The 16060-nt window shown below is 37.9% G+C and overlaps 1 protein-coding gene across 1 annotated transcript in view; it reads right to left on the bottom strand.

Moving 5' to 3' along the window:
- Positions 1–16060, bottom strand: part of GUCA1C (guanylate cyclase activator 1C) — a 41466-nt gene that overhangs the window by 1824 nt on the left and 23582 nt on the right. The window contains exons 2-3 of the mRNA XM_053564624.1: positions 8847–8996; positions 5951–6042 (exon numbers count right to left, since the gene is read on the bottom strand). Coding sequence (XP_053420599.1) covers positions 5951–6042; positions 8847–8996 — 242 coding nt within the window. The remainder of the gene's footprint in view (positions 1–5950; positions 6043–8846; positions 8997–16060) is intronic.

Genomic DNA, 16060 nt, shown 5'->3' on the forward strand with positions numbered 1-16060 from the left:
AGTTACCATTTCCATTGCCACATGGTTACCACTACTACAGCTGACTATAGTAGTATTCTAAATATGATAGGTATTCAGAAAGCTTGCTGACAAATTGCCTTCCATTATCTGAGGTGCTTTAACAATGCTCCCTACTCCTCTTTAACTTGACTATTAATTTATACCCAAACAAATTAAAAGGATGGTTTCTGGGTTTTTCTAAGGGTCTAGAATCAAGGGTGTCCAACCTTTTGGCTTCTCTGTTGTGAAGTGGAAGAAGAGTTGTCTTGGGCCACACATTAAATACACAAACACTAATGAAATCTGATGAGCCAAAGATAAAGTTCACACATACTTTCACAGTATCTGACACCACAGATAAGCAAAATGGTTCCCAAATAATCTGTATGCAGCCCATGAGCTGCAGGTTGGACACACCTGGAAAGAGTCTACAAGCAAAGAGCCAAATCCTGTAAGAGATGATTGAGCTGGAGATCATGGGTCTCAGAATGACCTAAAGTGATTACTAATTTTTATTATTGTTTTATATTTAATGACACATTTAAGTTTTTGTAGGGCACAATCATAAACTGCACAATTATATTTTTATAGATTGAAATATCCATACACATGTAATTAATATCTCTCCATTGTTCAGGGCTGTTTGCTGTGTTGTTGTGCATTCTCTACTCCTGGGGATAATCTTTCATCACTCAGTATTAATCTCAGCAGCTTCATTGATAATAAAAGCACTACCCCTGAATATTTTCTTTACTCCTGTCTTTGCAATCCGCTTATTGTGCTGACATTCCTGGATTATACATTTCTTCCTGTTAACATCGTAAACGATCTTTTATAATAAAATAAAACTTTCCCCTCAAAAAAAGGCCAGAATTTAGTGTGCATGCTCCCATTAATATTTTTGCTCTAGAGAAATCAACCTAGTTTTAAAAGAAATCAATCTGTGTAAAGGAATTTTTTTTTCAATTCTAATTCTTTTTAACTACAGCTTCATTAAAAATCATACTGGGGCTGGGAAATTAGCAAAGATGGGGTGGGGAATATTCAGGAAATGAGAATGACCAGGTTTTCCAGGGAGGAGGCTGGTGGAGATTTGAAACATTTCCAAGTATTGAATTCAATGGCAAGGTGGCACTAGAGGCATTCAGCAGCGTTTTGTGGCAGAGTTTTAGCACACAGCAATTTTCTGTCTACGGGGAAACTCAGTTCCCTTGTATCTCCTGCTTAGTTCTCCATTTCCTACTTTAACTCAATGCGGCTTCTCGTGGCTTTCCACAACATTCCAGTCTAAAGCACTGATCCTTCTAGTTACCCAATAAAATCTCTTCCTTTATGTTCTGTCCCCGTTTTATTTTACCTAAAATATTCACCCTCTTTCATTCCTCTGTGGCCTCTTTTCACTTTCATGGTTTTATGAGCCACCTAAGTCACCCTTATCCCTGTGCCATTTAGCGCCATGTTAAACTGTACTTGATGTTGTGAACAGCACCTATAAATCTTACTAAATCAAGTCAGGAATGACTCCTACTGGAGCATGGTAGAATGCAGATTCGTCCAGTAGTAAAGCCTGTAGAATTCCATGCATAGCCATTTATCCTGACTTGTCTTCTTTGCTGTTTTTATTTTTCAATAACATTGAATGTTTAGCTTCAATTTTCTGCCTTTGTGATTCTCTTCAAGCTCTCCTTCCTGATGCTTGTGTTCATAACAGAAACATAAAACCAACTTGTTAAATTTTAACAATACATGTATATGCTCATGGTAAAAAAAAAAAAGATCAGATACATGGAGGTGTAATGAAGAGAAAGAACCCGTTTTAGCCTTGCTCTGGCCTCCAGTCATACTTCCCAACGTAATGAACTCCTGCTAACTGATGCAGGTTTTTATTTTGTGACGTTTACAATGCATATGCATATATATGTTAATTTCCAAAATATTCTAGACATCTTTCTTACAGATCCAATTGCATGTTGTGCTTGTTCTTGCTGTTCTTTCCTTTATTTTTCATATTAGATCCTTACTTATTTCATAGTTATTTGCAGGGCACAAAGAACATCAAAGGATACAAAACAGATAGTTCTTGCCTTGATGCAGCATATAGCTCTTCATCTCTTTATAATTCTGACAATAATCCTATACTTCCTTTTTGCTTGATCTTCTAACTGTAACTTGCTAACTATCATAGAATACTCTGCAACTATTGTGTGTTTTTCTGCCAACAACAGATGTGATGTTGGTCATTACTTTGCCAACAATTCACAGTCAATTTAGGATTTTTCATATATATTCCTAAAGTTTTCTGAGGCGTATCTTTGTGTGCTGTGATCAGTTTTATCTTTGGTTTCAATATTCATTAGATTATCAGATGCCAATGACATGCTCACTTTTTATTTTGAGAGATCAAAATATATATGTCAGCATATAGTCAATAGAATTCTAGTATACTTAATTGAACACCTCTAAGTTTATCAGCATAGATATTTTGATAATAGCAGCAATAATAAAAAATCATATTTGAGGTATACATATCTAGGCTTGTATAAATGTGAATGGACATTACCCTGTGTGGTGCCCACTTCCCCCTTAGGACCGAATGAAGCACTTTACATTTTTCTCCTCTGTCAAGTACTTGCCAAATCCTTTTGCACTTCTGCAAATATCAACCTTTTATGTTTTCATTACTTTCTCTTCCTTGTCTTCCCTTGCACTGGGCTTTCTCATGCCAACAATACACAATTTTAGCATCATTTTCTTTATATGTGAGTGACCCAGCTGTCTCTTGATAAGATGATACAGCAGCATTCAGTAGTTTTTGTACAAAAGCAAATTCTATCAATTTTAGTTCTATATATACATTTGCTTAGAAACCGTGGTTAATTGTTATTCCAAATGTATGCATGTGTATATGTGTGTATACATAAAAAAGTATATTCTTTTTTACTTAAAATGCAAGTTTTTATAAGAGGAAACAAGTCTATAAAATATTTTAGAAACTATAATGACCCCCCCCCTTTCTGTTATTGATACATTCTTGTAGGTCAAAGACGTCATTTCTCTAATTTCTTGTAACCTCACCGTTTGCCTTAAGCACAACTTTTTTCTTTTCTTTTTTTTTTTTTATTAAATCATAGCTGTGTACATTGATATGATCATGGGGCATCATTCACTAGCTTTACAGACCGTTTACCAAGTTTCACATATACCCTTGTAAGATGCACCGCTGGTGTAATCCCACCAATCCCCTTCCCTCTACCCACCTCCCCCCTCCCTCCCCTCCCTTTCCCACTTCCCCCTATTCTTAGGTTGTAACTGGGTTATAGCTTTCATGTGAAAACCCTAAATTAGTTTCATAGTAGGGCTGAGTACATTGGGTACTTTTTCTTCCATTCTTGAGATACTTTACTAAGAAGAATATGTTCCAGCTCCATCCATGTAAACATGAAAGAGGTAAAGTCTCCATCTTTCTTTAAGGCTACATAATATTCCATGGTGTACATGTACCACAATTTATTAATCCATTTGTGGATTGATGGGCACTTGGGCTTCTTCCATGACTTAGCAATTATGAATTGAGCTGCAATAAACATTCTGGTACAAATATCTTTGTTATGATGTGCTTTTTGGTCTTCTGGGTATATGCCCAGTAGAGGGATTACAGGATTGAATGGCAGATCTATTTTTAGATCTCTAAGTGTTCTCCATATCTCTTTCCAAAAGGAATGTATTAATTTGCATTCCCACCAGCAGTGCAAAAGTGTTCCCTTTTCTCCACATCCGTGCCAACATCTCTGGTCTTGGGATTTTGTGATGTAGGCTAGTCTCACTGGAGTTAGATGGTATCTCAAAGTAGTTTTGATTTGCATTTCTCTGATGATTAAAGATGATGAGCATTTTTTCATATGTCTGAAGGCTGTGCGCCTGTCTTCTTCAGAGAAGTTTCTCTTCAAATCCCTTGCCCAGCCTGCAATGGGATCCCTTGTTCTATTCTTGCTTATGCGTTTGAGTTCTCTGTGGATTCTGGTTATTAAACCTTTGTCAGAGACATATCCTGCAAATATCTTCTCCCATACTGAGGGCTATTTGCTTGCTTTACTTACTGTGTTCTTGGCTGAAGCACAACTTTTTTCTGATGAATTCACATCTTTTTTTCAACCCAGCCCTTTCTATTTCAAGGCCCCTCCAAATCTCCCCATTTTATTGATTCTTTATACTTTTTACTTGTGATGTATCCTTAAATAGTAAACAAAAGATCCTTGTATCATTTTTGTTTTCTAGAACACATTATCTGTGTCCTTAAATTAATAGAAACTTTGCCGTTTCCTAAGCATACCAAAATCCTCACACTTATCCAAGGGAAGTCACTTTCATATTCCTCCACTTTTAGCATTAGAAGCGTCATCCATGGATATTATTTATCAAACATTCTTGACCTGTCCTTTTGAAATTCACTATATAGGCTAAGTCTCAAAGCTTCATGATGTCCCATCAACTTCCAGAATATTGTTCTTTCACATCAGTGTTTTTCAGCCATTTCAGAATAAAATGAAATGTTTTATTCTCTCTACTCCAATCCCTGTCATCCTGCAGCACCTCTAAGATTAAAAACAAAAATGAAACTGAACAAAACCTGTTGTCATTCTGTTGATGAACATCGTTGTCAGTTCCTACTCCAAATGAGGTCCTCACTGGCCTTATCAAACCCTCTGCTCTCCATTACTCTCTCTTTTCTAGCTTTGCTTAGCCTCCTTATCTACTCTGGGCAGTCTGACTCTGTTTCTTGCAAGTTTTCACATGAACTAGCTTATTTTATTCTTCTCTTTGATCGCTGTTTGCTAGTAAGTGAGCACACTGACTTAAGATTCTGTGGAGTCTGATCTAGGCTGAAATAAAGAGGAAGATTGATGCTATCGATTTATCTCCAAATTGTTTTCCTGAGCAGTATGCTCTTGTCCAGTTCCTTGGCTTCTTTACAAGAGTGGCTGCATTTGAACTTCCTCTCAACCTCCTCCTCATCCCATCCTGCCACACGGAGCTGCCACATTTGACTAGTACAAAGTGCCACGCTCAGCATGAGAACAGGGGTCTCTACTGCCTTCTTATGTTCACTGAAGTAAGTGGTGCCTGGTGGCAGGTTGAGTCATACTGAGTTACTTAGGATTGAATTTAACCATGACTAGAATCCCAATGACTTTTATGCTTTCTTTTTTAACCTTTTGCTGAGAGTATATTTTTCATATTGCCAAATATTCTGTTTTTCAAGAACCGTTCCTAGATATTCTGCATCAATCTCAAGCCCATATTTCACCTACCATTTTGCTGAGATCAAAGCCTTTTGATAAAAGGCACTCACTTCTCTTGAAATGTCTGTGTGTTCTCTCTTCACTCATGCCTCTGAAAAAGAAATGCACCTCCTCTGGGCTAGATTTAAGGGTAGAAAGAGCAGATGAAAAAATAAGAGAAAGGGCAGAAATGTAGAAAAGATAGACAAAGCAGAAATGGAGGCAAGTATAGACAATTCTCCAGAAGTGTGTAGTCAGGGAAAGGAAAATGTCCAACAGTGGGAGAAGACAGCTCAGTCAGAGGAAGGTTCTCTACACTCGGTAAAAATGTATTTATAAGTTGATGAAAAACTGCAGTCGAGAGGACATGATTAATGCCCCAAGCAAAGAGCAGAAGGTTCTTCATCTCATATTTTTCCAATTTCTTTCTTTGTCTCTCCTTTACTCTTTATATATTCCAATTGTATCACACCCCACACATTGAATATAAATATGGTAAATGAACAATTACTCAATTGAATTTACCAACTAGAGAAAATTGGATTGTTCAAGTTATGAAGCCCAAGTCATACATAAGGCTCTCTCGAAAGCTTTCTGCTTTTGTCTAAATGACATCCCTCCTCATCTCCTATTTTATAAGAAAATGAGCCAGAGGAGAGTAGCTCCCTTACTTACCATCATTGTTTATATCAATCTTATGAAACACTAGGTTGGTAAATTCCTCAGGACTCAGAGTTTGTTGTCCACGGAGGGCTTGTACAGCCTGCAAAGAGACATTAAATCAAAGGGTTCAACTTTGTTAGAAGCAAACACTCTAATGTGGCAGAGTTTGGCAATGTGTCAATATCAGGTTTTGCTATCCAACCTTTTCTAGTTATTAAAAATAAATAAAGAGAAAAGTTTTGTGTCAGTTCTGGATAATGAAGCTTGGAAATTAAATTAACTGAATAAAGTCTAAAGTTTAATTTTATACAACATAAAGGGACTGATTCAACATATTAGGTAACAAAAGATGCAAAGAGTTCTGGACCCAGAAAGCAGACATGGTTGCCAGTTTCAGACTGATGCATTTGGTTCATATGGATGAATGGAGAAGGATGACCAGAACTCTAAGATTCTAAGGCTTCCTCTCTGGCCTCTGCCATTGGAACTTCTGGTTCATTGTGCCTTTTTTTGTACAACAAACAACTGGGAAGACAGATACATAAGCCTTAGAATAATGCAGAAATTCTCTCATGTTCTGCCAGCACCTTTTCATCATCAAAGTTGTCAGGAGACCCCAGGGCAACTGACATTTCCAGCTTTCCTAGAGGGAAGATTTAGCCAAACCACTCCCCTCAAAGGTATTTAAATGACCCCGATTTGAGATAGAAATTCATGATAAAATTAAAGAGGATTAGTCATTTGGGAACTCGAACATAACTATCTTTATTGAACATGAAGGGATCTTTAGAAAAATGTCTGGCAACGTATTTCAAACAGAGGGCACAGTCTTAAATATGACTGCCTCTCTGGCTGCTTCCCAAGCATCGCTGACCTTGAATCCAGGACTAATCATAATAAATGGTGGTAAAGCCTTTGCATTAGCAAGTCCAGGTCTCAAAGATCTCACAGTTATATATGGTGTAATGCTTGGTGTAACAGTTACATACATGTAACATCATGTTAGATGAAAATTTTCAGGGTTTCTCCCAAAGGGTTAGAAAATTGGCCAGGTATTAGTATCCTTCCATTTTGAAGTGGTACAAGAGCACATATACAAATCATAGTAAAAAACTATGAAATTTGATTTGTTTATCGCCATCTTCAGATAGTACGAGAGTGGAATACTGATGGGAAGGCAGACCAGGCCTGAAGAGAGGGCTACCCACCTGCGTTGCTTTCCCCCTTTTTCTTAGAGGACAAGTAGGGTGGGAGGATGGGCAGCAAGGCATGTCTTGCTTTCCCCCCTTCTTTTTTGCCTCATGTAGCATGTCTGCTCTTTCTCCTCCATTTTGTTCATCATAGTGTCTGAGCAGGAGCAGGGGAGAGAGACAGAGGAGCAGAAGAGTGCCCTTGGCAGGCACTGTCGGGGTTAGCCAGCCTCAGCGCTCTCCGGACTGGCAGGTGTTTATAGCCCACTCTAGCTCTGAGACCTCCTCCTCTCCACCTCTGAGACTCTCTCCCCTGAAGTTCCCTAGACATGAATCATGAACTTTAGAGACGGAAAGGATATAAGGTCCCTGAACCAACTGTTAGAAATACCTTGGTATAAATCCCAGAAAGATTAGTCTTCATGTTACCTTCATCCTTCAGTCTTAGTCCACTTTTCTTGTCACATATATGTAAAATTGTAGTATTATATGTAAAACTGTAATACTCAATATATACCAATAACAAAAGATGAATACAAGTCATGTTGAGCACCTCTTGTAACTGCAGAAGTCAAAATATTACTGAAATATTAAAAATTTAATACAGTTTTTTCTTTTCTTAAAATGTGTATACATTTTTGGCACCCTCTGTGTGTATATATATGCAATACATATACACACACACACACATATATATACCATCTCATGTTTTAGCTGCTCCCTGAAAGACTTTCTGCAATGAGGCAGAGAAAAAGATGAGTTGTTGTAGGACAACACATTTCTTTCTTTCTTTCTTTTTTTTTTAACACATTTATTTCATTCTCATCTCAATACTCTGCTAAATTCCTGAATGTCTGGGTGGACTGTATTAAGTAAAACATGCCTTTTAGTGTCATATTTGGTAACCAGCATTATAAGTGAAATTTATACTGCTTTGCCAACTTAAAATGAATACCTCAAGAATAGCCAATCACAGGGCAGCACTTGTGGCTCAGAGGAGTAGTGTGCCCACCCCATATGCTGGAGGTGGTGGGTTCAAACCTAGCCCTGGCCAAAAACAGCAAAAAAAAAGGAAAGCCAATCACAATTGCTAAGTCATGAAAAAAGCCCAAGTGCCCATCGATCCATGAATGGATTAATAAATTGTGGTATATGTACACCATAGAATATTATGCAGCCTTAAAGAAAGATGGAGACTTTACCTCTTTCATGGTTACATGGATGGAGCTGGAACATATTCTTCTTAGTAAAGTATCTCAAGAGTGGAAGAAAAAGTATCCAATGTACTCAGTCCTACTATGAAACTAATTTATGGCTTTCACATGAAAGCTATAACCCAGTTATAACCTAAGAATAGGGAGAAAGGGAGGGGAGGGAGGGGGAAAGGGGTGGACAGAGGGTGATTGGTGGGATTACACTTGCGGTGCATCTTACAAGGGTATATGTGAAACTTAGTAAATGTAGAATGTAAATGTTTTAACACAATAACTAAGAAAATGCCAGGAAGGCTATGTTAACCAGTGTGATGAAAATGTGTCAAATGGTCTATAAAACCAGTGTATGGTGGTTAAATCACAGCTATGATTTAATAAAAAAAAAAAAAAGAAAAGAAAAAAGAAAAGCCAATCACATAGAAAACTATCACCAACTCCATAGGAGGGAAATCGGACCAACCATATAATGACCTCCACAGATACTTTACCTCCTCACTTACCATGAAGATGTCCAGTAGTTCTTTTTTATCAATAGAACCACTTCCATCAGCATCATACAGCTTAAAATACCATTTTAATTTTTGCTGTATTTTTTCTCGCACAATAAGATTTACAGCAGCAATAAACTCTAAAAAGTCAATAAATCCATCCTGTGGAAAGCAAGATGGAAAGGAAAATAAATATTAAAGAAGTCATTATTCATAAGCAGGACTTTTAGTACAATTTAATATGACCCACAAGATTTCAGCATAGATTTTCTCCCTAGTATTTCATTTAAAAAAATACGTAGGTAATGTTTATAGAAACAAGTAACTTTAATTTCATAATTAAGTGCTTTTTAAAATAGACATTATTTTTAGATCAGGTTTAGGCTCACAGAAAAATTGAATGGAAGGAAGGGGCCTTGCCCCTGCATGTCCATAGCAATCTCCCATTATTAACATCCCCCACCAGAGTGGTATATTTGTTATAATTTATAAGTCCCATTGACACATCACTGTAACCCAAACTCCCTAGTTTACATTAGTGTTCTCTCTTGGTGTTGTATACTCTGTAGGTGCGGATAAATGTGTAATACAGTACATTCATGATTACAGTATTATACCGAACAGTTTCACTAACGTTCCTCTGTGCTCTGCCTATTCAATCTTTACTAACTCCTGAAAAGCACTGATCATTTTACTTTCTCCATAGTTTTGTCATTTCCAGAATGTCATATGGTTGGAATCAGGCAATATGTAGGCTTTTCAGATTGCCTTCTTTCACTTTGTAACATGCATTTAAATTTCTTCCACGTCTTTGCATAGCTTGATAGCTAATTTCTTTTCAGCACTGAATAATATTCCATTATGTGGATGTGCCTCAGTTTATCCATTCAACCACTGAAGAATAACTTGGTTACTTCCAGATTTGGGAAATTATGAATAAAGTTGCTTTAAATATTCATGTGCACATTTTTGTGCAGACATAAGTTTTCAACTTCTTTGGGTAAATACCTAGATATTTTGGATAGTATGGGAGGAGTATGTTTAGGTTTTTAAGAAACTGCCAGACTATCTTCCAAAGTGGCTATACCATTTTGCATTCTCACCAGCAATATCTTCATCAGCATTTAATGTTTTCATTGTTTTGAATTTTGGTTATTCTAATAGATGTACACATACAGTATTATCTACTTGTTTTAATTTGCAATTTCCTTATGACATACAATGTTGAACAACTTTCATACATTCATTTGCCATCTATACTTTTCTTTGCTTAGATATTTGGACTATTTCTTAATTGGGGTGTTGAATTGTTGAATTTTAAGAGTTCTTTGTATATTTTAGAAAACACTTCTTTATCAGCTAAGTCTTTTGCATACAGTCTGTAGCTTTTCACTCTCTTGAAAATGTCTTTAGCAGAGCAGAGATTTTTATTTCAATGAACTCTAGTTTACTAATTGTTTTCCTTCATAGATCATGCCTTTGATGTTGTATCTAGAAAGTCATCACCAAACCCAAGGTTATCTGGACTTTCTCCTATGCTACCTTTTACAAATTTTATAATTTTGTATTCTATATTTAGGTCTGTGATCCATTTTGAGTTAATTTTTTGTGAAGGGTATAAGTTCTTTGTCCAGATCCAGTCTTTTGCATGCAAATGGCCAGATGGTCCAGCACCATTTGTTGAAAAGGCTCTCTTTTCTCCATTGTATTGTCTTTGTTCCTTTGTCAAAGATTAGTTGACTAGATCTATGTTTGCCTATATCTGGGCTCTCTATTTTTTCTATTGATATATTTGTCTATTCTTTCAGCAGTGCCACACTATCTTAATAGATATAGCTTTATAGTAAATCTTGAAAGATGGTAGTTTCAGTCATGCATCTCCTTAAATGTTTTGTTAGTTATTCTGGGTCTTTTGCCCCTCCATATAAACTTCAGAATCACTTTCTCAATATTTGTCAATATCTACAAATGACATGCAGGGATTTTTTTTTTTTTATTGTTGGGGATTCATTGAGGGTACAAGAAACCAGGTTAGAGTGAGGGAGCAAGATGGCAGCCGAATAACAGCTTCCCTGCAACTGGGCACGCTGAGTCTGGGGAGATAAGACTCCAGGCATCTCTGGCTGGTGGGATCTGCCTATAATTGTCCCTTTGAGGATACAGGGAGTCAGCAAGGGATTTCTGGACTGCAAGAGGAGGACAAAAACAGTGGAAAACTGAAAAGTGGTTGTGTGTGTTCAATCGAACTACAATAATCCCACCGGCAGCCGTAAGTACAAGCAGCAGGGAGACTGCAAACAAGGAAGGCCTTACCTATGAACTGTTTTGGTGTTTTTGGACTTGGCACTCAGTTGAACTGCCTTGGGGAGAGCTTGAACACGAGTGCAGAGAACTTTGGGCATTGTCTAGGGCCCCAGACTGAGCCGCTGAGTGGGACAGAGCTAATAGTGTTCGGCTGTGGGCTGCAGGGAGCCATTGCGAGAGAACTGCCCAAGCAAGCTCTGCCCTCAGGGTCACAGAGCAAAGATTGGGCAGGAGCTAGTAACCTAGTGACTGAGCAGCCTAAAGGCGGGGGCTGAGCTGCCTTACAGCCTTAACCCTCAGGGGCAGAGGGAGACCAGTTATGGCACACTGGACCCTCAGGCTGTTGCCCTGGGTAGAATGCCGTGGTGTCACAGCTCATAGCAACCTTAAACTCCTGGGCTTGGCACTGCCCGGACCTCAATAAAAGCTGCACCAAGACCCCCGACTCGCGATCTATGCCCACCGGGCCTCCACATGCCCTGACCAGGAACTGTGGGAGCCGCACAACCCTGCATCCTCCCTCATGTATCCTCCTGCCTCCACACCAGCCCTCTCATCTGGCCAGGGACTCTGGTAGCCAAAGGCCCTCTGGAGCCCTCCCTGCTTCTGCGCAGAGCCCTTCTCCTGGCCAGAGACTACTGGAGCCTTGGGCTCTGTGGGCCAAAGTCACTGGGCGCCAGGAACTCCCAGAACTGTGCACACCACCTCCCACCCTGTTGCTGGATCCGGGTGTGTCACACTCCGGAGCTGCTTCCACAACCAGAACTCCCTGGCTGGGGCAGCCCCAGAGGAACTACACAGGGTGACTCCCTACAAAGATCCAGCAACAATAGAGAGATACCGCTGGGGTCTCATCTTGGAAATACACCTCCCCAACTCTGAGGATGGCCAGGGGCAACGGTGAAAAACAATCATGAGGTGAAATCAACAGAAAAACTCTGGCAATATGAATAATCAGAGTAGATAAACTTCCCCAAGGATCAATGGGGCAGACACAGCACAAGACCCCACGCACAAACAAATAGCTGAGATGTCAGAAATCGAATTCAAAATCTGGATAGTAAATAAGATCAAATTAGAATTCCAAGCAGTAACCCAAAAGATATCTCAAGAATTCAACAAATTCAAAGACCAAATGACCAAAGATTTTGACACATTGAGACAAGAAGTTGCAGCCCTCAAAGATCTGAGAAACACAGGAGAATCCCTCAGTAACAGACTGGAGCAAGCAGAAGAAAGGATTTCTGACATTGAAGACAAAGCTTTTGAACACTCCCAAACTCTCAAAGAGGAAGAGAAATGGAGGGCAAAAACAGATCACTCTCTCAGAGAGCTCTGGGATAATTTGAAGAAAACCAATATTCGTGTTATAGGGATCCTAGAAAGTGACAAAGTGGCTTCACAAGGCACAGAGTCTCTTCTCCATGACATTATGAAGGAGAACGTTCCAGACATGCCAAGAGATTCTGAAATTCAGATAGCAGACAGTTTCAGAACTCCAGCACAACTCAACCCAAATAAGACATCCCCCAGACACATCATAATCAATTTCACTAAAGTTAATATGAAGGAGAAAATTCTGAAAGCAGCCAGACGAAAGGAAACTATCACCTACAAGGACAAGAATATTAGAACTGCAGATCTCTCTGCTGAAACCTTTCAAGCTAGAAGAGGATGGTCATCAACTTTTAATCTCCTAAAACAAAATAACTTTCAACCCAGGATACTGTACTCAGCTAAACTGAGTTTCATTTATGACGGAGAAATTAAATTTTCAATGACATTCACATGTTGAAGAAATTTGCCATAACTAAACAAGCTCTCCAGGATATTCTCAGATCTATCCTCCATAAAGATCAGTGTAATCCTCCAACACAAAGGTAAACCCACCCAGAAAATTTTTATCAAATTCCAACTTCCACAGTCACAAAATGATTAAAAATGTCCACTGGACTCTTAAAAGGCTTATCAATATTCTCAATTAATGTGAATGGTTTAAATTGCCCTGTAAAGAGGCACAGGTTGGCTGAGTGGATACAAAAACTCAAGCCAGATATCTGCTGCATACAAGAATCACATCTTACATTAAAAGACAAATATAGACTCAAGGTAAAGGGATGGTCATCTATACCCCAGGCAAATGGAAAGCAGAAAAAAGCAGGCATTGCAATCCTATTCGCAGATGCAATAGGCTTTAAAACAACCGAAATAAGAAAGGATAAGGATGGACACTTCATATTTGTTAAAGGTAATACTCAATATGATGAGATTTTAATTATTAATACTTATGCACCCACCAGAACGCACCTCAATTTACAAGAGAAATTCTAACAGACATGAGCAACTTGATTTCCTCCAGTTCCATAGTAGTTGGAGATTTTAACACCCCTTTAGCAATACTGGATAGATCCTCCAAAAAGAAGCTAAGCAAAGAAATTTTAGATTTAAACGTAACCATTCAACATCTGAACTTAACAGATATCTACAGAACATTTCATCCCAACAAAACTGAATACACATTCTTCTCATCAGCCCATGAAACATACTCCAAGATCAACCACATCCTAGGCCACAAATATAACCTCAGCAAATTTAAAAAAGTAAAAATTATTCCTTGCATCTTCTCAGACCATCATGAAATAAAAGTTGAACTCAATAACAACAGGAATCTGCATACCCATACAAAAACATGGAAGCTAAACAACCTTACGCTGAAGGACAAATGGGTTATAGATGAGATTAAGAAGGAAATCACCAAATTTTTGGAAGAAAACAACAATCAACACGTGAATTACCAGAACTTCTGGGATACTGCAAAGGCAGTCGTAAGAGGAAAATTTATAGCACTGGAGGGGTTCCTCAAGAAAATGGAGGGCCGTGCCTGTGGCTCAAAGGAGTAGGGCGCCGGCCCCATATGCCAGAGGTGGTGGGTACAAACCCAGCCCAGCCCAAAACTGCAAAAAAAAAAAAAAAAAAAAAAGAGAGAGAGAGAGAGAAAGAAAGGAAATGGAAAGAGAAGAAGTTATTAACTTAATGGGACATCTCAAGCAACAGGAGAAGAAAGAACACCCCAACCCCAAACCCAGCAGAAGAAAAGAAATAACCAAAATTAGAACAGAATTAAATGAAATTGAAAGCAAAAGAATTGTACAACAGATCAATAAATCAAAAATTTGGTTTTTTGAAATGTTCAGTAAAATAGATAAACCTTTGGCCAACCTAACTAGGAAAAAAAGAGTAAAATCTCTAATTTCGTCAATCAGAAATGGTAACAATAAAATAACAACAGACCCCTCAGAAATTCAAAAAATCCTTAACGAACACTACAAAAAAACTCTACTCTCACAAATATGAAAATCTGAAAGAAATCAACCAATACCTGGAAGTACACCACCTACCAAGACTTAGCCAGAATGAAGTGGAAATGTTGAACAGGCCTATATCAACTTCTGAAATAGCATCAACTATACAAAATCTCCCGAAAAAGAAAAGCCCAGGACCAGATAGCTCTACATCAGAATTCTACCAACCTTTAAACAACAACTAGTACCTATATTACTAAACATCTTCCAAAATATAGAAAAAGAAGGAATATTATCCAACACATTCTATGAAGCAAACATCACCTTCACCCCCAAACCAGGGAAGGACACAACAAGAAAAGAAAATTTAGATCAATATCACTAATGAATATTGATGGTAAAATACTCAATAAGATCCTAACAAACAGAATCCAACAACACATCAAAAAAATTATACACCACGACCAAGTGGGATTTATCCCAGGGTCTCAAGGCTGGTTCAATATACATAAATCTATAAATATAATTCAGCACATAAACAAACTAAAAAATAAGGACCATATGATTCTTTCAATTGATGCATAAAAAGCTTTTGATAATATCCAGCATCCCTTTATGATCAGAACATAAAAAGAAGAGAAGAATTTTAAGAAAATTGGTATAGAAGGGACATTTCTTAAACTAATAGAGGCCATCTATAGCAAACCCACAGCCAATATCGTATTGAATGGAGTTAAATTGGAATCATTTCCACTTAGATCAGGAACCAGGCAAAGTTGCCCATTGTCTCCACTGCTCTTTAACATTGTAATGGAAATTTTAGCCATTGCAATTAGGGAAGAAAAGGCGATCAAGGGTATCCACATAGGGTCAGAAGAGATCAAACTTTTACTCTTCGCAGATGACATGATTGTATATCTGGAAAACACTAGGGATTCTACTACAAAACTTTTAGAAGTGATCAAGGAATACAGCAATGTCTCAGGCTACAAAATCAACACCCATAAATCTGTAGCCTTTATATATACCAACAATAGCCAAGCTGAAAAAACAGTCAAGGACTCTATTTCTTTCACAGTAGTGCCAAAGAAGATGAAATATTTGGGAGTATACCTAAAAAGGATGTGAAAGATCTCTACAAAGAGAATTATGAAACTTTAAGAAAATAAATAGCTGAAGATGTTAATAAATGGAAAAACATACCATGCTCATGGCTGGGAAGAATCAATATTGTTAAAATGTCTATACTACCCAAAGCAATATATAATTTTAATGCAATTCCTATTAAAGCTCCATTGTCATATTTTAAAGATCTTGAAAAAATAATACTTCGTTTTATATGGAATCAGAAAAAAAACCTCGAATAACCAAAATATTACTCAGCAATAAAAACACAGCAGGAGGAATCATGCTACCAGACCTGAGACTGTACTATAAATCGATAGTGATCAAAACAGCATGGTATTGGCACAAAAACAGAGAAGTAGATGTCTGGAACAGAATAGAGAACCAAGAGATGAATCCAGCTACTTACCACTATTTGATCTTTGACAAGCTAATTAAAAACATTCAGTGGGGAAAAGATTCCCTTTTTAACAAATGGTGCTGCGTGAACTGGCT

The sequence above is a fragment of the Nycticebus coucang genome, chromosome 16 (genome assembly GCF_027406575.1).
Source record: "Nycticebus coucang isolate mNycCou1 chromosome 16, mNycCou1.pri, whole genome shotgun sequence".
Taxonomy (NCBI): domain Eukaryota; kingdom Metazoa; phylum Chordata; class Mammalia; order Primates; family Lorisidae; genus Nycticebus; species Nycticebus coucang.